The 24,472-nt window shown below is 40.2% G+C and overlaps 2 protein-coding genes across 3 annotated transcripts; one reads left to right on the top strand and one right to left on the bottom strand.

Moving 5' to 3' along the window:
• Positions 1–488: 488 nt before the first annotated feature.
• On the top strand, positions 489–11,642 carry LOC108951426 (proline-rich receptor-like protein kinase PERK8). The gene is made up of 10 exons (XM_065172191.1): positions 489–2,333; positions 2,522–2,917; positions 3,033–3,119; positions 3,205–3,275; positions 3,369–3,445; positions 3,525–3,672; positions 5,947–6,108; positions 6,205–6,394; positions 6,544–7,530; positions 11,431–11,642. Exons 1-8 carry the CDS (start codon positions 1,316–1,318, stop codon positions 6,388–6,390), a joined length of 2,145 nt encoding a protein of 714 aa, XP_065028263.1. The 5' UTR covers positions 489–1,315; the 3' UTR covers positions 6,391–6,394; positions 6,544–7,530; positions 11,431–11,642.
• A 2,427-nt stretch (positions 11,643–14,069) lies between these two features.
• LOC135651505 (putative phospholipid-transporting ATPase 9) lies at positions 14,070–21,764 on the bottom strand. Of its 2 annotated transcripts, XM_065171593.1 has the most exons (12): positions 20,524–21,764; positions 18,451–19,790; positions 18,214–18,324; positions 17,805–18,081; positions 17,616–17,704; positions 17,406–17,514; positions 16,692–16,895; positions 16,449–16,574; positions 16,180–16,278; positions 15,912–16,103; positions 14,426–15,019; positions 14,070–14,340 (listed from the first exon to the last, which is right to left on the bottom strand). In XM_065171593.1, the coding sequence occupies exons 1-12, from the start codon at positions 20,914–20,916 to the stop codon at positions 14,299–14,301; spliced, it is 3,576 nt and encodes a 1,191-aa protein (XP_065027665.1). In that variant the 5' UTR covers positions 20,917–21,764; the 3' UTR covers positions 14,070–14,298. The 2 variants fall into 2 exon arrangements, with proteins under 2 accessions (XP_065027665.1, XP_065027664.1); XM_065171592.1 differs by having other exon boundaries at positions 14,129–15,019; positions 20,524–21,052.
• Positions 21,765–24,472: the final 2,708 nt, after the last annotated feature.

Here is a 24,472-nt window from a genome sequence, read left to right as displayed (position 1 = left end):
CTATACTAATAATCTTATCACCAGAGTTGCTAACGTGAATGGTCATCGTATGACTTACGAAGCCAAAATCTATTTCTCTCAATGGGTCCACTCTCCCGGCGTTGATTATAATACTCGCATTAATTCTAAGGTCCACAGCTTTGCCGAGTCAACGAGGAGATGGTTAGATACTACGCAAATAGTCGGTCACTGACGCTCTTAGTGTCGTGATAGCCAACCATTGACACGTCAAAGCCAGTCTCAACGCAGAGGTTGAACCCCGGTCGCTCAGCATCTTCGAATTTTACAGCTCAATGTTTACGGTGGAAGAAAGGTGGGAATTCTGAACATAGGCTCGCAGATGGTGTTCCCTTATGGGACAAGAAAAAACAATATAGAATTTTAATTGGTAGATTTGTCGTTGCAGGGAGACGATTAGCTTGATTCTTCACATTTTTACTCTTGTGCCAACTCGGCTACCTCACTGGCTTTCTCTCTCCATTCCCACCCAAGAAGGTCACTCGAGTCATCGTCACGTTTTCGTTGCAGATAAAGGGTGTCCGAGCGGGTGTGTTCTGCGAGGTGTGTGCTCTGCAGCTGGGAATATTTGAGTTATTTTATGTTCAACGTTGATGGGAACGCGCTGCAATTTGGCTGGCAGGTTTAGGGGCTCGGTTTAGGATTTTGTGATCCGTGTTCTTCTTGGTTTTGGCCTTTTTCCTTTTTTTTTTGGGCGCAATCTCGGGAAAGGTGGGATGTCGAGGGAGGTTGCGATTTTGAATGACCATTTCATTCATCGGAGTAATATTTGCGGCGCAGTTCGGACCTTCAGTGGTGCTTTTTTGCCATAAAGGTGGAATCTTGCGAAGCTAGGTCACATTCTTGGGTGAAGTATTTCCTTCTTTGCGTTACGAGCGGTGGTGTGTCGTTGGGTTTGTTTGAGGAGAGACTTCAGAGATTTGTCGGAAACGAATAGATATGGAATTTTCTCATTTCGATTTCTCGGTTTAGAAGCTGTGTAGTTTTTGTTGGCTGATTTCTTTACAGAGAAGAAGGATTTCTGGCGTCACAGAGAACAGACTTTTGATCGCTACCTCCGCCGATGTCTCTCTATGTCTAAAGCGAGGGATAATTGCAGGTTCCAGTTTTGTACTAGAGATTACTAGGATCTGAGGTTTTGCTGATTCTGAGATCTCTTGTTGCCAAAGGAAGAAGCTTTTTTTGGAATCTTTTCTTGAGTCTCATGGATTCATGGTGATCTGAGTTCTCCATATTTTCTTTTCATTTGATATATTTATAGGTGGAAGGGAGAAAGGAATTGACAGTATTAGTGAACATGTCCTCTTCCCCTCCACCTTCTGTTTCGGCGACTCCGCCTTCTTCTACTGTTTCCCCTCCTCCTGCTTCCTTTTCACCTCCTTCCACATCTGACTCACCACCACCTTCTCCGCTCCCTGATCCCGTTGCTCCCCCCCCCACTCCTCCAGCGTCATCGCCAGAGCCTCCGCCTCCACCGTCACCACCCCCTCCAGCTGCCAGTTTCCCTCCGCCTGCTACCGCTTCTCCGCCGCCGTCGTCTCCACCACCTTCTGCTTCTCCCCCGCCTCCTGTTGCCTCTCCTACACCCCCTGTTGTTACAGCTTCTCCGCCGCCACCTATTACAGGCTCTCCACCGCCATCGGTTGCTGCCTCTCCCCCGCCACCTGCTGAGGTTTCTCCTCTGCCACCCACTGCAGTCTCTCCCCCGCCACCAACTGAGGTTTCTCCTCCGCCACCTATTGCAGTTTCTCCTCCCCCGCCTTCTTCAGCATCCTCACCTCCTCAAACTCCCAATGCACCTCCGCCGTTGTCTGGCTCTCCACCACCTCCACCTTCAGCCGGACCACCTACCAGAACTCCCCCACCGCCTTCTGTTGAACCACCAAATGCTCCGCCTTCTCCTCCACTTCCACCGAGGTCTCCTAGCCCTCCTATTCCATCAGCACTAGCACCTAAAAGCCCATCGACTCCAGCTCGTTCACCCCCTGCCGCTCCGCCTTCTGCTGGTACAGTTCCTTCCCCAATTCAAGCCTCTCCTCCCTTACACTCTACCACCATTCCATCTGGCAATTCGACAAATCCAATTAGCCCAAGTTCCAACAAGTCCCCTCCTGGTTCAGATGTGGCGAGTGACAGCTCTCCAGGAGGTGGTGGTACGAAGACAGGCACCGCTGTAGCTGTTGGATTGGTGGTTGTATTCGTTATATTTTGTTTTCTAGGGATTGTGTGGTATGTAAGGAAGCGCAGGAAACCTGTTGCTGGATATGTTGCAGGGTTTGTCATGCCTTCACCACGCTCATCTTCTATGATATCAGGTCATGCTCTGACATCTCGACAAGTATTTTCATTGGTTATGGTCTTACCAGCTTCTTTGTCATTGAAACGCCCAAAAATCTTGACAATACTGATCCAAGAAACTTTGAAATATCTCAACATAACACCTCCCATGTTATCAAATTTTGATTATTCGACTGGTCTAAGTACATGTTCTTTTTCTTACCAGAATCACCCCACCCAAGGTCTCCATCAGCTCCTCTTGTGTATCACCACAAGTCTGCAAGTGTCGCGTCCGATGCTGGAATAGTCAATGCTCAGTCGTGCTTTTCTTATGAAGAGTTATACGAAATAACAAACGGTTTCTCACCCCAAAATATTTTAGGTGAAGGTGGTTTTGGTTGTGTTTATAAAGGATGCTTTTCTGATGGAAGAGAAGTTGCTGTGAAGCAATTAAAGGTTGGCAGTGGACAGGGTGAACGGGAGTTTAAAGCCGAGGTTGAGATTATCAGTCGCATACACCATCGCCACTTGGTTTCGCTTGTAGGGTATTGCATATCGGAGAACCAAAGATTGCTTGTTTATGATTTTGTGCCCAATGATACACTTCACTCTCATCTTCATGGTATGATTAACTTATCAGTTCGTTGGATTTATAAAAGATAACTTGTAATATTTGGAATCCTGTATGTAAATTTGTTAGTTACATGTGGCACCATTTCTGTGCAAATCTTTTTCAGGTACAGAAAAGCCAGTTATCGATTGGCCAACAAGGGTTAAGGTTGCAGCTGGTGCAGCTCGTGGCATAGCTTACCTGCATGAGGATTGTAATATATGAACTTAGTATTACTAGCAACAGTTTTCTGTAACTTCTATTTATTACTTATAATTTGGTTTGGTGATTTTGACCAGGCCATCCAAGGATCATTCATAGAGATATAAAGTCCTCAAACATTCTATTGGATAACAACTTCGAGGCCCAGGTTATCCTCCATTAATACCTCTGTAGACAAAGTTTCTGAGGCACTTCCTTATCATAAATTCCGTCTTGTTAATAATTTGTGTATGTCGAGTAGGTTTCTGATTTTGGGCTTGCAAAGTTAGCTATGGATGCTTGTACGCATGTCTCTACACGCGTAATAGGGACCTTTGGGTGGGTAAACCAATTACTTGATAACTGTGATTCCATGGTTCTTTGATATTAAAAATTATGTGATTGTTTTTCCATCTAGATATTTGGCTCCAGAATATGCATCGAGTGGCAAGTTAACTGAGCGATCTGATGTTTACTCCTTCGGGGTTGTGCTTTTGGAACTCATTACAGGACGAAAGCCTGTTGATGACACCCAGCCTATGGGTGATGAGAGCCTTGTTGAGTGGGTAAGCTCTGAAATTTCTTTCTCAATTTGTCTCTTCAGAAAATTGTTGAACTCAAAACTAAATGCATATCAGATATAGAAAACTCAGTAGCACATTCAATTTTCAGGTGCTGTAGCACTTGATAATGAATGGGCAAGTCAAAATTATTATGCAACTGAAGAAAATCTGTAGTTGGTCTTGAAACTTATCATGTCTAGGGCTTGCATCAAAGAAAGGAGACAGCTTACCTTGATGATCGAACAAATGTTTTCTGTAATGCTTCAAATAACTTTCCTCTTATGTCCCACTTCATTTTACCCCATTTAAATTGGTCAATCTGTCTGGGAAATACCACAAATTAAGATGAGCCACATGATCTTCTTGTGGTAAACAGAACCGAAATCTAATGAACTTCAGAGAGAATGTTCTTTGTGTCAAATGGTGTTTGAACGATAAAACCAAATCTAATGCTTTCCTGGAGATTTTTTCGTAGAATATTATTAGCCAATTGCTACTTGATGCTCTGATAGAAAATTCCAGAGGGCTTGATAAATTGATGGATCGAACTTTTGTTTGTAGAATGTGGTTCTTTTTTACTGGACTTTCTTTCCTCCTTTGTTGTTGTGTTAGATATCTTCGTATGGCCTTAAAGATGTTTGGCTTTAATGTTGTTATAGTGTCTATTCCTCTTTCCCCATTACAAACTTTTGCTTTACTAGCATTTTTCTCCATTTTTGTTTTTTCTTTCTCTTGTCCTTCCAGTCCTTTATAGTGGCATATATATGGAGGTTTTCTTCAATTCCCCCATAAAAGTTACCTTTTAGAGGTTCATTGTGAACAAGGTTTTTGTCGGGTAACAAAGCTCATTCTGGTGGTTTGCCACTTGTAACCTTGAAGGGCTTATATATTTCAGCTAAGTAGCTTAGTTTGAGAAAATAGGGTTGGACTATGAATGTTGCTTGTTAAATTAGATACTCGGATACACATCAGATTCTTATATCAGTGCCCATATAACATTATTATCATTTTCAATGTTCATTTTGGAAATATATTTTGTAACACCCCTGATTAGTTCTACATCGAAAGTGAGCAAGATTAAGATTGACTTATAAGGGTCTGATGAGTGTATCACTATCAATTTCAACTTAAGCATTTTGGTCAGTGGTTTGAACCAAACGAAATTGATAGGCCAGTTAGCCTATCAGATCAAGCCTTTGAGTGAGAGTGATTGTAACCAGTGTCTGCCATATCGAATCGTATCGCCGTACACCGTACAGTACCGGTACGGAGCCCAGGTCGAAACACCGGTACGGTACGGTATTGCGAATCTTGATTGTAACAGCCCTAATTAGTCCCACATCGAAAGTTGACAAGATTAAGATTGACTTGTAAGGGTATGATGAGTGTATTATTATTAATTTCAACTTAAGCATTTTGGTCAGTGATTTGGACCAAACGAAGTTGACATAGATGGAGTCACGTTTTGGTCTGGAACTTAATCCCCAAAAGAAGTTATAGGAGACATCTTGCGTTCATCTGTGGGTTCTTCAAATTGGACTAGGCTAGAGTTTGTTTGAATTAAGTATACTACTAACTGGTTATTGTCATAGTTTGCTGTTTCTCTTGGCATAAATGCACAGTTCATTGGACATCCATGCTTGGGACTTTAAAGTACCTAGCAACTGGATTCCTTCCCGAAGAATTGCACTGATGCTGCTTTTACTTTTTCTTTCCTTCAATTAAGTATTTGTTGTTGTTGGTGATGCACAACCATAAAACTTAAGCTACCAATTTGCACTTCTTGGTACGAGCGCAAGTTCATGTTAAGCTACAGAGCTTTTATTTGGAGAGCTCTTGGGCATCTTTTTTCCATTGGTTTCCATTAATGTTCAACCTTTAAGCGGTGCCCAGAAGGCAGAACATCCAACTTCAAAATTTGTGCACAATGTGAATTATGTACCTAATCTGTCACCATGCATCTATTGCCAATTTGCCACCAAGCATTAGGTGATGCCAAACAAATCATGTTGGAGACTCAATGTTGGAGTCTGAGATAGGAAACCTGAATAAGTGGAGGCTAGGGTGGTTTTCTTAATTTAGTTGTCCGTATGGAGTATTAATAACAAATAGAGTCATATATTCCCTGATCGAGTTCCCTTGGTCAGACTTGTCGATAACCAGATTGCATCTGCTTTCTCGTTGTGTGGATATCTAGATTCTAGAGTATCTGGCGTAACTAAGGTTCCTTTGTCTCCTGCAGAAATTTATTTAGTTTATGTCGATGTGATTTTGTAGGCACGACCACGGCTGTCCCATGCTCTGGAAACTAGAGATTTTGGAGAATTACCAGATCCAAGGCTCGAAAAGAACTACAATGAAACTGAGATGTTTCGAATGATCGAAGCAGCAGCAGCATGTATTCGTCATTCAGCTGCAATGAGGCCTCAGATGGGAAAGGTAATAATTCAGCATAAAATGATGACTATGCTAAATGTGAGGGGAATCTCATCTACTTGCATCGTGTTGCTTGTTCTATGAAATATTTTTGTTCAGGTAGTAAGGGTTCTCGATATCCTAACCGATGTTGATCTAAACAATGGTGTCAAACCCGGACAAAGTGAAATCTTCAATGTGGCAGAAACAGCAGAGATCAGACTGTTGCAGCGGATGGCATTCGGGAGCCATGTCTTTAGTTCTGGATATAGCCAGTCTGATTGGAGTCATCAATCGGATATTTGAAAAGGTTTGTTTTCTGGCCTTTTGCTTTTCGTTTCATTTTCTTCCCCACGTAGTTATTCTTTAGCAAAAATGAGGCCTTCTTTATGGTTTATTCTCTTATTCTTTTTATGCTGTTGTCTGTACCTGTAACATATTCTCTTATTTCTGCTACAGAGGCGTCACATAATCAGTAGCAAATTCTTTAATTTCATGAAGAATCTAATACGCGGAGTCACCAATCCACAACAGAGATCTATTGTTCTTTTAACTCATTCGTTTCGGTAAAGCAATTCATTCATCCACTGCTTTGATGGCCAGTCGAAGACTAGAAAGTTGTTTCAGCTGATTGAAGTTTGAAACTACAGATGGTCACTCGGAAAAGCAGCGGATTCTGTGAATGATCTTTGAGTGATCGAAGTTGAACAATGTTATATATCGATTCGAACAGTGATGTTACCCTGCACAAAACATCCATGTAACAGAAGCTGCTCGTGGCCGTAGCACCTGAGGAGGCCTATGATGTTTAATGCTCTCTCCCTGCTGGTAATGTACATGGACGCATCTTTCTGGAGGATCTGATGCTTCATGGGTGTCTTGTATATCTACGTTCAGATTCTCCATTGTTGCTCGGGTCAACAGCCTCCGAAGGCGGGGAATGAATGTTGTCGTGGGCTGAAGTCTGCTGTGCAAGAGAAAATTGCTGGACCATCAACGAGGGGCAAAAAAAGAATTTTAGGGCCGTCATCTCATGTGCATTTATTATGTTTTTGGGTGATACAAAGTAACAGTAATTTCAAGAGAATTTGTACATTATCAATTTGCGAATACTTTTCTTTAGAGAATAAGATCGATTATGTACTTTTATTATTACTATCACTATAATTGTTGTAATAAGATTATTATTGTATTGCATGTTATTAAACATCACACCGGCTCGCAAAGGATCCGCTCCAGGAATGAGTTTAAGAGATAAGAAGTCCGGTGACTGCTTCGATGGAAATCGACTAACGGTGTGCCACGTGTACCTCTTTTTGTGTGCGTCCATAAAAGGAGGCGCGGTGGTCGAGGTTCTCACGGTGAAGCTGTGGAACGGAAGCGCTCCGATGGACGGATCGGCCGCCCACGGACCTGAAGCTTTGGAATCCTCGCGCGATTCTCAAGGTGGTGTTGGTTCCACGACGATCTCGATTTCGCATTTGATTTCTTGATTCTTGCTTTGCTTCGATTCGATGTTTGTTCCCTTATCATCACTATTTCTTGGAGTTTAATGCGACATGTAACAAGTCGAGAAGGGGTTTTGCGGTTCTCTACCTGAAGGATGGGTGTTCGATTTTGTAGATCGTTCTGCGCTTTCTTGTGTCTCCTTTTGACCTCTTGATGCTAGCTTTGCTTTAATCTTATGCGTGTCACCGTATCTTGAAACAAAATGTGATCTGTAACAAGTAGAGATGGGATCTTGCCTCGTTCTCTTCTTAAACAAAACGACGTTGGGTGTTCGATTTCATACATCATTCTTTGCTGTATTTGTTGTTCCATTTGATCTTTTGATGCTTGGTTTGCTTCTGTCTCGTGTTTGTAACTTTGTTGTCACCGTTTCTTGAAGTTTAATGCGACCTGTAACAAGTAGAGAAGGATCCTGCGGTTCTCTTCATTAAGGAAGTGATGATGGGTATTCAATTTTCTAGATCAATCTTCGGTTTCTTTATTGTTCCATTCCATTCGATCTGCTGATGCTTGCTTTGGTTCAAATCTTATGCTTGTTTCCTTATTGGCACCGCTTCTCGCCTCGAAGGAGATTTGCGTCAATCTTATGTTTGTTTCCTCACTATCACCACTTCTTAAAGTACAATGTGATTGTAATAAGTAGAGAAAGGATCTTGCAATTCTTTTCTCAAAGGAAAAGATGATGGGCATTTGATCCATTTTGATCTCTTAATGCTTGCTTTTCTCCACGTTTAATGTGGTTTGTAACCATTGGAGAAATGATCTTTCGGTTCTCTTCTTGAAGGAAAATATAATGAGCTGGAGATCAATCGCCAGTCTGTCTCTGTTTTGAGTGTCTATTCAACTTCAAGTTTATTCTTGTTTTACTGTTCTTTTCTTTTTTGTTGCAGAAGAACTTATCGCCCTTTATATAAAATCATTGAATGCAACTATTTGTTCTTCTTTATCATAAGATGTAGGCAATTCTTTCCTCGAATACGAGGTGAAGTTTAGTGGGATTTGAGTTCAGTCATGCTGAGCGTATACTCAGTACTCACCCAAAGCTTAACAGTTGGGTGGGTGATGCGCTATGCTTCTAGTCTAGGCAAATGTGTGACATGGCACTTCACAAGGGGACTCTACTTATTTCTTGAAGGTGCAGCTCTTGCTAGTCTGCCAAGCTCCAAAAGACATTGGTGCCTCTGTACTTTTTAAAGCTTGATTTAGTGAGCCAAAGATGTTTTGGATTACAATTAGGTTGAAGATGTTTGGAAGTATAGATTTCTAGGTGCAGCCAATTACTTTTTTTATTAAAAAAATCTTGTAATATTCTTTACAATATGAACCTAGATGAGAAACTGCTAGACACTCGAGAAATGACTGTCCAGTTGTATTTTTGTTTAAGGTGATGAACAAGAAACGAATAACGTACATGATAAAAACAAATTTTCTTAAGAAAATAGACTTTTTATGTATTACATGCATAGAGTTAGATATTTGAGACCTTAATGGATTAGGCCAAATATTACTTGGTTTTTCTTAGTGATGGTTATTGTTGATGATAAGATATACTGTTTGTTATTCCTTTTTCTGTCTTTGCTTAACTCATATAGATGTTGAATTCTTTGCTGTTTTACATTTAATATGTAAAATAAAAAGTGTCTAGCTGGTTCTGGATTAAAAGGATACATAATGTACAGTAAGGAATTTTTGGATCTTTAGTGTCGTTCTAGTTGAGAATTTTACTGCTATGCTCATTATCACTTTATATAATTATATTTTGTAGCTTAATGTTTCCTCTAGCTAATTATAGTCCTGAAATAACCAAATTTATGTTCCAATTCTTCTCTTCCATAATTAGAAATCTGGTTTGCAGGGATCCAATTGAGAATTCTGGTAATTAGAATGATATCAAATATCTAATATACTTATATAATTCTATAGAAAAAGAATATGGTCAACTGAAAGATGGATACCCACTTAAGATCATTGTTGGGCTTATGACAATTAGTTGAGTTGGTTATTATCCTTCTTTCTGTGTCACACATTTTCTCACAAAGTTCTTTCTGTCTGCATTCTTCATTTTATTGGACTTGTATATTAGTTTGCTATATCTCTAGCTGACATAAAGACTATGTATATGTATATCGTTCATAGGTTAAATACTTAACGTATGTAATTGGAGATTTGATTCCCAGATTTAAGCAAAGACATATGAGATCTTCTAGGTGCAGAGAGGGTGTCTTCTTTGTTTAATCTTAGGAAATTCTTTTAACTACTCATGCAGATATATCAGAAAAATTTTGGAAATTATTTCTTGAAAATGATGCATCAGAATAAAATCTGAGTTAGTATAATCTGTAAGAAAAGTTAAGCTATAACATAGAAGATTGAGGAATCAAGATTAAATGAAGAGTTACCTCTTTAAAACCTTCATAAATCAGAAGCTTAATGTTTTTCACATATATGGTGCTTAGTATTCATGAAAAGTTGAATGGTGTATTTCTGTGTTCTTGTCATAAAGTAAATATATTTTGGGTGGTTTCTTATGGAACAGAAAAGGGTCTGAGATTGATTGCAGTAAGAGATAAGGATAGCAGCTCCACTATCATTGTTGAAGTGCTAAAGTTTGTCTTTATGATACCAAGGTTGAGCAGCAGGATGTTTATCACCATTGAGAAAAGAGTATATATGTTGCCACAATTAATCTTCCTTATGCAGAGGCCAAACTTATTTGATAGCCCGAGGATGTCTCTGTCTAACTTAACCCTATGCTTTTTACGTTTTATCAATGCTGGGGTCACCAAGTGACCATCCTTTTCCTTTGACTCCAAGGATGTCTCTGTCTAACTCAACCCAAGGTTGGTTGAAGGATAAAACAAGAAAATAAAGAAAATGGCTCTTGGATTATAGTAGGATTGGCGAGGTCAATGCTAAGAAAGCGAACTTCATCACTGAGTATGTTATCTTCAAAAAGAAGGCCCTGAGATTAAAGAACTGCAAACCCACTGGTTTGCACACTCGCAAAGGTTACTATCATCCCCTCAATTTTTCTTCACTATGATTGTTTGGTAATTCTTTAAAGGGTGATTAAGTAGCTGATTGCCTTCATACATGTACGCATTTGTGAATAAAGTGGGATGTTCAATTGGTCTAATATCCTAGACGAAATAGCAGACAATGTTTCTTTTTGGACAATGCTGTCATAATTTTAACAGCCCTATGGAAGCTGTGCTCAAAAAATTTAAAAAGTAGTTGTTTTTAGAATTCTATCATTCTGATTACCACTGATTATCTGAATTTATTGGAGATTTAAAAGGTCAAAATGTTTGAAACTTATGTGTAAACAAAGTTGTAAATTTGAATTAAATAATAAAATTGTGATTTATTTGTCAGCAGCATCATGAATTCTTAATCATGCATTATAACAAAAAAAAATCTCTTGAAAATATGCTTCCTATTAGTGGATAAATTAGTAAGTGGATATTTATTAGCTCAAATTCTCAATTTTTGTTTTGTTTTTCTTTTTCAGTTGGTTGTAGTTTTGGTTTTCCTGTTGATTGCATGATTAAGAAATTTTTAACTTAAGATGTTGGATGGCATCAAGTGGTTGGTGATTTTGCTTTTTGTTGTGTGATTTACAATTGATGGCCTCACTTGTGTTCGTTGCTTTTTGTTGTATGATTTACATTTTGCCTAAGTGCATGTGTCTCTCACCTAAATAGTTTTGTATTTAGGCTTGGAATCTGTATGTAGTTGAGTTTTCTGTCATCTCTCCGAGTTTTCTATCAACTCAGCAAATCTTGGTTTTGTATATAGGATGGCTAAATACTTTTTTTGTGTGTTTTCTGTGAATAGGATGGATTTTATGAGGTATCTTGATGGAAAACGCTCTGCTCACGTTGGAAAAGTTGGTGGAACTATCTTGCATCCATTATACAAATTTATCGGAACAAGGAGGTGCCGGATGCACAAAGATTCCAAGAGACAAATGGTGTTATCTTAATATATGTTACTAATATATTGCTAAAGCTCAAACAATTGCTAATATATTGCTAAAGTGTTGTGTATATGATTGCTATAGCTGATTTAAGAACCATGCAGAAATAAAGAGACGTCTACCAGAAGAGAACCATATAGCAAGAAATTGATTTCTTGAAGAAGATAAGTAAACTGTGCCCGATTCAACAACTGTACAGAAATAAAGTGAGTTCTCCAAGAAGTGAAGCAAATTACGCCCGAATCAAGAACTGTGCAGATATAAAGTGATTCCTCACAGCAGAGAATCAGATCACGGCCGATTCGAGAACCACTAGGGAAAAAGTGCTTTCCCCAAGTAGTGAAGCAAATTAGGCGCCCGAATCAAGAACTGTACAGAGTTAAAAGTGATTTATCCTAGAACAGGATCTGATTACGCACGATTCAAGAGCCGCAACGAAAAAAGTGATTTCTCCAAGAAGAGAAGCAAATTACGCCCGGTTCAATAACTATACAGAAATAAAGCGATTTCTCCTAGAAGCGAAGCAAATCCCGATTAGAGAACCTTAAAGAAATAAAGTGATGTCTCCGAGAAAGAGAAGCCAATCCCGATTCAAGAATCGTTAACGAAAAACAAATCGATTCTCCAAGAAGAGAAGCAAGTTAGTTACGTCCGGTTCAAGAACCACAAGAAAAAAGCCCACTGTATGTACTCAAATCTTACCGAAACCAAAATTGAAATCACAAGACGATAACCCAAAATCAGACGCATATGATGGGAAAGAGAAGAAAAGGAACCGTGCAATGTCGAAAAACTGATATCGCGATCAGAGCTCTTGCCGTGCTAGCGTTTCCGAAATTTCGATCGGCGGCCGATGCAGCGTAGAACGCCCGCGATTCGGCCAAGAGGATCTTGCCTGCCTCGTGTGCGCGCGTGTGTGTGTGAGAGAGAGTGAGAGAGAGAGAGAGAGAGAGAGAGAAAGTGCCATCTTGCCCTATTTATAGTGATTTTTAGTGATGACGTGGGATGTTCCAACTGGCTAGAGTGCCATGTTTCCTGTTCTCTGTGATTTCGGGTGAACGCTCTCTGAACTGATATTTACTTATATTTTTCATTATTTTCTTGACTAACATTTTTTTCTTTTTGAAGAGTGGTTATCATAAAAATATATATATTTGTTATATAATACATAGAAAACCCAAACATGAAAATAGAATTATGTGCATATTGGGGTCACTTATGAATGAATGAATGTACATCATATTCGTAACTCGTGCTTTCATTTGCCATCATGTTCATATTATTAACCAAATGTTATTACAGCATAACTGTTAGTGCTCCATTGTTTCCATCAACCATCATCATTGTGTTGTATCACGAGCCTTGGGATGAATCCGCTTGATAAAGATCCCATGTGCTCCTGCAGGTAAATCACAATCTCTGTTCTCACCAGAGGCTTTCTTAGTGGAAAGCTCATCCTTACACGAAGCTTTCACTCATGTAGGAAACAATGAATATAGCCAATACGACACGACATCTAAGAAAAAGGAACGGAGGTATCTAAAGAGAATCTTATCGGACAAACCATCCATCCATCTTTCTTAGTCACACACACTAATAAAACCTTCGACCATGCATTAAGCTTTTCTCCTTTCCATGTTGTTCTCCACTAAACCACAAAAGCTGGCTCCTTGCTTTTTATCTTTACAAGACTCGTCCTCTGTTCCTTCGGCATGTAAGGTGGCATGAAACTGACACAAGTGCAGCTCCTCCACCTCCCACTTCTGTTCTTCTTCCTTCGTTGTGATGGCTTCGACCACCATGACGCCGGTACCAGACTACCGAGGACAAGCTTTAGCTCCTTCCGGGCATCGTTCGGGATCGCTCGGGCCATTCTTTGCCGTCATGTCGGCGATAGTGATCCTGACGGTGTTCTCATGCGTCTTTGGGCGGGTGTGCGCGTCGCGGGTCGTCGGTCCCGACGCATCGTACGACTGTGTTGGGTGGACTCGACGAAGATGGAGCTGGTGCACGTGGCGTCGCAGCATCGTGAGCGAGGCGAAGGCCGCGGTAGCTGCGGAGTCGGAACCATCACTTGCCTTGCCACAGCCATGAGCTACTTCGATGGATCGATCATTCCCTCCTCAAAGACTTGGCAACTCGAAGCTGTTGCTGCTGATTTCGCAAGGTTTGGCTGTGAAGCTTTCTTGTACGTCGATCGATCGCATTTGAACCGAATGTTGCGAGCGCTCGACTCTTCATTTTTTAAAAGCATGCGGTAGCTTGCTAAGAAATGATCTTGCAAATGTCATTCCTCCTCTGCTATTTTTTTGATTCAAATACACTTTCGACTCCCATGAATTCGTCATAAGATGGAATCATCATAGATGGCAATAATGCTTTCTGCCGGAATTAAAAACCGAGTACATGTTCGATCACCTCTTTGGCCCATTCTTCAGTTCATCGTTTCAGAAGAGGTTGGAAGAGCATTAGATGAAGTCAAAAATTTGGCAATGCATTTGAATCAATTGCGACAAGGACTAAGAATTTACTGTATTAAAAAGAATCTACACCGAATGGGCAAAGAATCAAAATTTACAGCTGCTATGGCATCGAAAAATAAACTCATAATACATGGACACTCTAACCTGACCTCCAAAACCTAAATACTCAAACCAACATCATCCATCCGGGCAGCAGCTCTGACTCGAGCCTCCGCACTTTTTTAGGGAATCTAATGATACAGTTTAGGAGGATTCTCGAATAGAAGCAGATGGTTGAGAGTGTAACTGTACAAGAGTGACCGATTTCAGATGACACAACAGATTATGGTGAGTGAACTACATGATGGACTCTGCTTCCTAACTGACTAACCTTTGCATCGATCCGAGCAGACACCCCAACCGTCGTAGGTCTGACCGACCTCTGGCGCACCACTTGGCAGAACTCAGGATCATCAGCATGGCCATCAAACCGCAACCACTGAATCATGTTATGGTACATCGGGAAGAACCGCATCCGAATAACCGAATAAGTGAAGAACGGGATGAGGGTGGCAACAACAACAAAGAGTGTTGTGATCCAATATGAAGGAGCTGGGGCCAACCCCTCCACAAAGACCATGAAGGCAGAGGTTGATAAGGTGGGCGTGATGGCTCCGTAGGCTAGCAGGAAGAGATACCACAGAGCAATGCCACCCCAGATGAAAATGTGCTGTATCAGAGTGAAGTAGCTGACAGAGAGTGCCATTTGACAGTTGGCAACCCATACCACACATGTGTACATTGTGGCCCCAAGAACTGCAAAGTCGACAACCTCACCACCTTTTCGGAAGGCCTGGTGCTGTAGTGCAGTAGTGCAGAAGAAGAAGATCATGACACCATTACAGGCACCATTGAACATCCAACCCAGTATCCGGAGCCAGCTGAACAGGACATTTTGCACGCCTTCTTGGTAAAGCATGGGAAACTGTTTCCAAACAGAGGCAAAGTTTCAGGATCTAAATGTTCTAAAGTAACAAAACAGTGCCAGGGTAACAGCAATGAATAAACATTTGAATGCAACAATGGATTTCTCATTCACTCATATTACATGATGTAGTTGAATTTTTGTCTGATAAATTCCCAAAAAAAAATCAGAAACTGGAAAACAAAGTATGTAAGGTTAAAGAATACTTGAAATATTTACTCCATTGAAATGAACTATACATCTATACATTGTTTGGTCACAAGGGCCACAAGATGCATTATTTTGGATCTTATAACAAAAACAGTGAAGAATATATTTATACACAAAAATTACCCTTTTACTTGCTGAAGTTCATAAACTTGTTTTCTTCTTTGCTATCTATTAGCGTAAGCACATGATGTCATTTGATGGATATATAAAGTCGAAACTTCAGCCAAAAATTCATAAACGTAAGGAAAGGAGTACAACAGTGAAAATACATTCGACATTAAAAACTGTTCTTTGCCCAACTACAGAATCTAGTTGGATAGTTCTGCCAATAGATAGTCATTCAGTGAAATAATGCTTAGCTATTTATGATATTATAAAGCTAATCCTACCATCAAAAATACACTCTGATTTGCCGTCAAACTTAGTCGTCAATGATTCCCAAGAATTTTTCAGGAAACAAGGAGCTCTAAAATGTTTAAAAATGAAGTTAGTACAACTTGTTTTCACAGGATATATTAGTATATTGTCACAGAGTTGGTGGTAGTATGGTTAACTTTTAATCGACTACAGATCACACTATGAAAAGACAGAAAAGTTGGAGAGATCACATACACATCACAGGTAAAATAATTGAGAACAAACATCACAGGACAAACTTTGTGGTCTATGGCAATGGACATACCTTTAAACAAAGCCGAGCAGAAACATCCTGATCGAATACCCCCAAAGCAATCACAGGAAGAGAAGTGAAGAAGACATTATACAATGACAGATACCAATCATTATATGCAGGTTGGCCAGAGAATGATGCATATGCCTCATACAAGAAGAGGGTAAGTCCAAAAGTGATGTTTTTGTAGAAGAAGTAACATATCTGCAAAATGAAGGAACATGTCAGGAGACTAGGCTGAAAAGAGAGTTGAAACCGAAATTTATGTGAGAGAGAATACCATTGATGATATCCTTTGGTAGCACCAATGCCCATGCACGAGTAGCAAACGCTCCAAAAAGCGAAACTGAGCTATTGCAACATCGCTCGCCATGACAGCCTAAAAAATTGTTGCAATGGATATATTTTAAAAAAACACTTAAGATGCACTTTATAAGATCAAAACACTTAAAAAGTGTAGAAGGGCAACAAGGCAGCAGCGTGCAGTCTAGCATTTCACTGAACTTTTTGTGGTTTTCTGTCACCAAACATGTAGGTGCAATCACTAACCTGCATTCCTTCAGCACCACTAATGCCAACCCCTATGTCTGCTTCTTGAAGCATTCCAACATCATTGGCCCCATCACCGATTCCTAAGGTTACTTTCCCGGTGCCAGCTTTAACAAGTCTTGTTACCTGAAAATGATTAAACACCTCCATTAATTTCAAACCAGATGAATTACCTGAAGTATCAACCAGACTTCTCTTTTCATATTTTTTTTATTCTCCATTTAGAAAACTATCCATACTCACAAGGGCTTTTTGCTTGGGGGAGGAACGACAGCATATAACTGATGCACATCCAACAGCCAGTTGTAAGAATAAGTTCTTAACATCATCTTCCAAAGCGTATGCAAGTGATTTGCCATCAATAATCAAGGCGAATGACTCAGTACTTGACGAACTAAGAAGTTTCTTTCCTTCGTTTATCTGATAGATGACACTATCCCTTGATGCCTGAAATATTAAAAACAAGATATTGTAGCAAAGGCCAAAATGGAGAAAACATTTGTGTGTCTCTCTCTCTTAGCTTATGACAAAAGCATCTTGCATACACATAAACCAAATATAAAATCGATAATGAAGTGTATAAACAAAATGATCTTGGTATTACTATGAGTTAAGCTCATAAGAACAGTTAAACATTGAAGATGTTCTAATGGTGCAGTTTCAACTGAATGGAATCAAGTGCAAGTTACCTGGCAATTTTTTTTTTTAAGAAAGACAGGATTCAGTGAAGTTTGCAAGTACTTTCATTTTAAGTCATCAAAATATGCTTCAAACTGCACTATCTATACGTTCCTTAATAGTTCATTTAGCTAGTATCATACGCTATCCGTTTCTAGAACTGGTATTTGAAGAGGTCAAGTATAGAAATATTACAGCCACTTAGTGGCATCTAGATTTTTCAATGCTAGAAGGCCTTATGCTAATTTTCTTTGGTATACTTCCTGCTGAACTAATTACCTTAGCAACGGCGTCTTTGTTCCCATCTTTCTCCAACCTTATTATTTCTGGTCCATCCAAAGTGATTATTATTTGCTTCATTCCCTGCCTTAGAAGACTGCAAGCGTAGCTGCAAGAAGTAAGAAGAAGAAGTTGAAGACAACGTGCCAGAAGATAGAATCAGTAATTTTCCTGTTAAGGTTTCAAGGTGCAGATCAAATAAATGTGTACCCTATATTGATGGCTGTCTCCATCTTGTCACCAGTCAGAACCCATATCTTGATCCCAGCTTGTGCAAGTTTGTCTATGCATTCAGGTACCTGTTCACCCATTACCCAGAAAATGAAAACAATAAGCAAATGCATACATGAAATGGCCATAAAATACACATGAATCATGTCCAGATAAATTCCAACTCACCCCATTTTGCAGTTTATCTTCAACAGCCGTGGCACCAAGAAGAATCAAATCCCTCTCTATTGAATCTGCAGCTTCCTCAATTTTTTCATCTCTATCAGCAGAGACTGAATTCTTAGCGGCCATGAACTTTTCATTGAAGCTTTTGTATTCTTCTTCATCAAGCTGACGATATGCGAGAACCAAGGTTCTTAAACCAGCATCAGCATATTCATGCATTTGCTCCTTAGTTTTATCTTCAAATTCCCTTCCATCTTGAGCTAGTCTTTCAAACATAACACTGTGTATATGAACAACAAATTCCATCAGAAATTCTAGGTGTCTATTAAGAAATGAAGAACATAATAAGTGGGAATCTTGTGCTTTATTCCATTATTATGTTTCCAGTAGACAAGATAAGCAGCTTACAGACCTGTCAGCACCTTTGCTGAGGAGTAGCAACTTTCCTTCTTCATCCTGAACTATTACAGACATCCGCTTCCGGGTGCTGTTGAATTCTAATACACTTAACAGCTTATATGACCTGCCAAGGAAAAGATCAGACTGAGTTGTGAAAACAAAAACGACATCAAGCAATTTAAAGTCTACATCAGGTGCAAGTTTAATGGACATTATTCACTGAAAATAGTTCAGCAGATATTTTTCTTACTTCTCGACATGCATGCCTGACACTGGATCTAATTCACGGATACAAATGTTCGTCTGCGTCCTCTGGTAGAACTCAAAGCCAAGTTCTCTTGCAGCAATAACAAAGGCAGCCTCGTCAGGTGATTCGGCTTCATATGATATTTTCCCTGTTTCCTCATCTACTTCAGGTATTGCAGTATGGCAGACTGCCAGCAACCGAAAGAACATCCGAACGACATCCGAGTGAGGCTCATTAACCCAATTCCCATTCATGATGCGTTCATCATCGAAATTAAACCCTTTAACTGCCAGTTTTGGGTGCTCATGATTTTCATTAGATTGTTCATTTTCCATCAATGGGAACCCTTTCCTCCTAGCCATTGCTCTCTCAACCTCAGTATACCCATGGCCATAAGCAGTTCCAGCAATTGAGCATTTAATGAACTCCATTGAGTTGCAAGTCAGAGTTCCAGTCTTGTCCGAAAGGATCGTGTCAACTTGACCTAGCTCCTCATTCAAGTTTGATGTCCGTGCATGAGCAGGTTTATCTGACTCCTCATGATACATCTGGATGTCTTGGTTAATAAAAATAGTCTGCAGAACCTTAACTATTTCAATGGAAACATATAAGGAAATCGGGATGAAATAGCTATATAACATCATGGCCGTCAAAAAGTGCAATATTGCCGCAACAGCTGCTTTCTTAGGATCATAATAGATTGAAGAGTCATCAGGTTTAAGATACCATCTTTTCATCTTGCCATCTTGAATATCATCACTGGTTATTATACCGAAGATAACTGACCCAATAAATGAGATCGCAACCAGTACTAACAGGAGAAGATAAATTAGCTTATCCATTTTCCTCTCAATTTTGCTCCTTTTCGATGGTGGATTTGTGGCATTCTGCATCACCTTTGTATCATGACCTGTGAAAACAACAACTCCATATATGTAGTCAGTATTCCGCAACTTCGAGTCCCTAAGAAGAAGTTGTTGAGGTGAAAGAGGGTACTGTTGCTCTTCATATTCCATGGTTCCAACAAAAGTATAGAGGCTTGCATTTGGATCCTCGCACTTGATAATTGCCTTGAAATTTTGGAAGCTAGAATCTGCTTGTAAACCTGAAGTTGCATCCAATGCTTGTTTCAATTTCAAGTTTGTTTCTCCATCGAGGTTCATTGTCTCGACATAACATAGTCCATCATCATAACCCGATGCAAGCATAACAAGGTCAGTGGGGAAGAAGTTATCCTTCTCAACCTTCACAATGTCACCAACCCTAAGATTCTTCCATTCTGTAAATTCGAATTTGCCATCCCCACGATGTATTTTGACTTTTCTATTATTCACTTCCAGATCCTGCATATGGAAATATTGACATCAAACTTTTAAGGATTTTCAGAGTGAAGTATGGGGACGGATTTGGTAATCATACAGAACTTCCAGAAAGCTAATAGAAGAACAAATATGGTATTCACCAAACCTAAGCAGTTTAATAATTTCCATCATCGGTTGCAAAGTATGAGAGGTAAAAATTATTTCCTCCTATTAGGATCAGATAATTAGATCGCTCACTACTAATCGTGCGGTGGAACCAAGTTTTGTTTCCTTTCATGACAAAACATATTCTTCAGTGACGCAGGTGGCATTTTAGGTTATACCAAAACTACTAGGTATCTATAAATGTTAACTTCAACATATGTGTGTATAAGATAATTAGATAAACAAGGCCAGTTCTGTTTTCTTTCTAATACGAACTATGTCTAGATCAAATTCTAGAACCTTACACCAACAGTCCACAATCAGCCTGCCAGAGAACCTCTCATTTTCCAAACATTCACAAGTTACCATATTCGGTTTTGCCCATTTGCATACATTCACAATTTGCAGTTAGAAACACATGAAGATAGCCTAAAGTTAAAAGTGAGATATGCTATGGATTCTGTAAAACAGTTTTGCTGGTCTAGAATTCCAAATTAATTACAACATCGCGAGAAAAAAAAAAAAAAGTCTGCCACATGCAACCAGGAAGATGCATCACAATTATCATAGCATCATCAATCATCTTTAAAAGAGGATTGTAAGAACCTACCTGCTGATATCGTCGCCAGTCTTCGATAGCTTCCTTCGCCATGGTGGCTCCAATGACCACTATTAGTGGGAGAATCGCGCTGACAGCAGAGTAAGGGGCCAGTGGGGTAAAAGAAAGGCATCCAGTAAATAGAAAGAATATGTTAGCAACTCTCCTGAACTGCTCAAACAGTGACTTGGGGAAGAATGTAGCCAATGTGTACTTGGTGGTAGAGACGTAGTTGGATCCGTAGTTTAGGTTGGCAGCCTCGAAGCAATCTGGCTCATTGGCATAGGCCACACGGGAGAAGCCCGGGCCTCCGATCTGAGAGTGGTCGACGTCGAACTTCGATCCACCACAAGCAAAACTGTATAATCGACCGAAATGAAGCTTTCTTCTCCTCCCTCGCGCCATTCCACTTACACCACGATTTCACCAGACTCGAAAAACTAATTTCAAGGAGAAATCAGAAAGATACAACCTTTAAAGCTTTAAAGCCCCTGCAACTCCCTAAATTCCCCCAGCAGACAAAAGTATCTCCTTGTCTTCAACAAAACCAATCTTAGCAAAAATGGCTAGAACTCTTAAAAGTCTCGCCTTTAAGAACTTCCCATAATACTAACCCACGCCTAGCGGCAGACACAAATAGATAACGAAGAAGATCCAATCCAACTCCTCCCTCTCCGAGACCGGTGAGCTAAGAAGCAGCAGACTCTAGAAAAGAGAGAAGAATCTCAATGTGAAGACACAAAAAACCCAAGAAAAATCACACCTCCGATGCACTTGCAAGCCCGATTCATAAAAAGGGCCAGAAAAATCGCTTATTTATCCCTCCGACGCCAGAATCCCTAGATCATCAGAGCTTTGAGGCTGCTATAAATGACAGGGGAGGGGAGTAATGTTAAAAGAGCCATCTTCGTTGAAAGATTCGTGGTCGGAAGGGACGGCAGCGTCGCGTTGAACCTTCAAACCTCGCACCAATTCCAAGCTTTGACTCGAGCCCGAGGGTGGGGCGAAGGCAAACCAAACTAGAAAATCTCATAAAAATCTCGTACGAGCCCATGGATTTGGTGTCGAAATGGCGCACCAATTCCGTGAAGAAACATTCGCAAAATGGATCCAGACTTTCTAGAAGGTCAATCGACACAACCGGTCAACTACGTTGTATTTGACGGAGAGAGAGAGAGAGAGACCTCCCAGCGTCTCGCCGCTCACCGCCGGTCCAAAATGTGGTTTTTCTACTCATCTTCAGCCCCGTTCCTTCTCTCCCCCTTCCACGAAGCTTCTCGTCGATGGAGAGGGGGGAGAGGGGGGAGAGGAGAGAGAGAGAACGACAACTATTAATTAAGCGCTATGACATGGGAATAATAAGAAGAAGACGATGAAATTAGTTTGTGACGAAGGAGCTCCGGAGATTCCAGAAGAACCCAAAGGGCAGAAATGTCAAATATTTAATTATATCGGAGGGTACGGCTTCCAAATCCTCGTAAAAGTACTTTCTGCAGACGACACACGGAGACTATGATTTATCTCTGACTAAGAAGATGATTATAATAATTATTCTAACTTTTTATTGACAGCTGAAGTTTTCGATACGATCACAAATTGTAATAATTATTAAACAAAACATATTTTTTCCTCATAGAATTAAGATTTTTCTAGTAAAATACCAATAATGGGCTTTGACATTGACGGACGGCTTCGATCAACTTTCATGCTTCCTTCGTTTACTCAGCTGACATCTGACGTTGGATCATATATTCAATGCTCCTGATAACGTAAGAAGCTTAGATTCATTAATTAGGTGATCAAGTCTCGAGACCATTGGCTGCCGCGAAGGTTAACATTAACGGGAAGTCAATTGAAGCAGTCGCCATCGGCTGCAGAAGAATGTCTTTTTGTACAAGATGGCGACTAGGGAAAAAGAACAATAATAATTAATTATGTTTTAATTTATTTGGGATCAAATATATATATATATATATATATTCAATTAAATCAAAAGTATTTAATTTCATCCCAACAAAAAAAACACAAACACCAGATTAGCACATCCCCAACACTTTAAACATGGGATCCGGTCGGAATCCTTATCCACTACATGTGATGTCACGCGTGCACGAGAATACCACAAGGAATCACCACAATTTACAATCTAAACCATGCTTTACGAGCAAGTGAAATCTCGATACCGCACAAAGGTTCACATGCGATTGCCCCTAATAAAGTGAATTGATGTCACGATGCCATGTGGTAGAGAGGATGGGACAGAGGAGCGGTTGACATTTATTTGTTCGCCTGCCTCCTCCTGGAAGATGCGGAATAGTAAACTTACACGGCCACTCATAGGTGAGGATTTGGCTTAGTTACTTTGGGCGTCAACCAGTGGGAAAAGGAATGCCAGGAGGAGTCTGAGTGCGTGCAACACATGATTAATGTCCTATCTAAAAGACCCAACGACTTTGGGGAAAAAAAAAAGTCGTTTTCGTTGCTTTGCTATTTTTTACATACTACCTTTTTTTATAATTTTGAGCGAATTTTCGAAAAAAAATCTTTTTACTTTGAGAATTTTTTAGATAGCACTTCAATTTTAAAAAAAATTCACATAACAATCATCGATCGATCGCGTGAATGAAAGATCATTTTACTCCTGCCTCCGTAAAGAACATCACAAACACCCACACCAGTCGTAGGGGTCGATAGGCCCACGCGCACGAAGGCACAAGCACAATGCTTGTTCAGGATGGAGGGGTGAGACCATCGAGGTTAGCCCATGCATGGAGGCGCAGACATAACATTTGTTCAGGGCGAAGGAGAGTGGTCGATGAGACTAGATTACGCATGAAGGCACGGGCATAGTGTCTATTAGAGCTAAAGGGGGTAGTCGACAGGGCTAAGTCATTCACGAAATTATAGGTGCAACACTTGTTCGGGAAGGATGCAAGGATGGGTTGTGGTCAATGATCAACGGTAATGGACAATGATAAGAGTCAACAACATGATGGGCAATAGGGTGGAAGAGAGAACGGTGATGATTTGGTACGCAAGTGGGGTTTTATGGGAAAGGAAAAAATAATAATAAAACGAAAGGATAATAAATAAATATAATTAATTATACAAAAATATGAATGAAAATACCCATATTAAGATTTTTAGAATTAATATATTTAAATTAAATTAGTATAATATTTTTCCATCGATCCCTTCAATATGTTCTCTTCTAATATCTTCTAATATAAAATATTTTAATACTAGTCATATGTCACTATCTCGCAATAATCATGGAGTGGATGTGAACGATAACTCAACATCCGTCTAACGTAGAGTAGAGTTAACCTAGCAGGTAGTGCCCCTTTGATCACTAGCTTCACAACGCACGAGGTTGCACGAGCTGCTGCCACGCTACAAAGGCCAGGATGGGTTGACCCGCACCACAAGAAGTGTGCGGGTTAGCCACCCGCATTATCTCAAGCTAGTCCTACCTAGGCACAGCTCCCTCCCACTAGCTTCATAGGTGTAAAAGTTGGTCTCCAACATCTGAGTAGAGGACTGAGAAAAAAGGAGGAAGAATCGACACTGACATATCGTGTAGGATCTCCGTATAGAATAAGCGCCCTTCGACTCCACACCTTCGAAGCGGCTCGATCGCAACCTCGGAGTTGGCCTTTCCTGTCCGAACTTGCACTCTCCAATCTATTTTTTCCAAAAAATCCATCAGGATGATCAAACCATACCAACCCGTCGGCCATGATATAAAGGTGCAAAAACACCTCCCATACGTATAGTTGGAAGATCAAACTTGATCACGACTCTTCAAAAAAAAAAGATAATAAATAAATAAATCGAATTAGTTATATCGACTGATTGCAATTAGGTTCGGTCCGTTTTCAAACGCGTGACTTCGCCGTCTACTTCGTGGACTTTTGGTGGCTGGTAGAGTCAGCCACCACGACCAAATGCTTCCCAAGTA

Source organism: Musa acuminata, chromosome BXJ3-10, assembly GCF_036884655.1.
Source record: "Musa acuminata AAA Group cultivar baxijiao chromosome BXJ3-10, Cavendish_Baxijiao_AAA, whole genome shotgun sequence".
NCBI lineage: Eukaryota > Viridiplantae > Streptophyta > Magnoliopsida > Zingiberales > Musaceae > Musa > Musa acuminata.
Note: the sequence above shows the minus strand (reverse complement) of the source record. Positions and strands in the feature narration are given on the sequence as shown.

Coding starts and splice junctions, on each gene's coding strand:
- LOC108951426 (XM_065172191.1), top strand. CDS start 1,316: ATGTCCTCTTCCCCTCCACCTTCTGTTTCGGCGACTCCGCCTTCTTCT. Junction 2,918..3,032: donor ACTTCACTCTCATCTTCATG/GTATGATTAACT, acceptor AATCTTTTTCAG/GTACAGAAAAGCCAGTTATC. Junction 3,120..3,204: donor AGCTTACCTGCATGAGGATT/GTAATATATGAA, acceptor GATTTTGACCAG/GCCATCCAAGGATCATTCAT.
- LOC135651505 (XM_065171592.1), bottom strand. CDS start 20,916: ATGGCGCGAGGGAGGAGAAGAAAGCTTCATTTCGGTCGATTATACAGT. Junction 19,791..20,523: donor ACTGGCGACGATATCAGCAG/GTAGGTTCTTAC, acceptor TTCCATATGCAG/GATCTGGAAGTGAATAATAG. Junction 16,104..16,179: donor ACCAAAGGATATCATCAATG/GTATTCTCTCTC, acceptor TTCATTTTGCAG/ATATGTTACTTCTTCTACAA.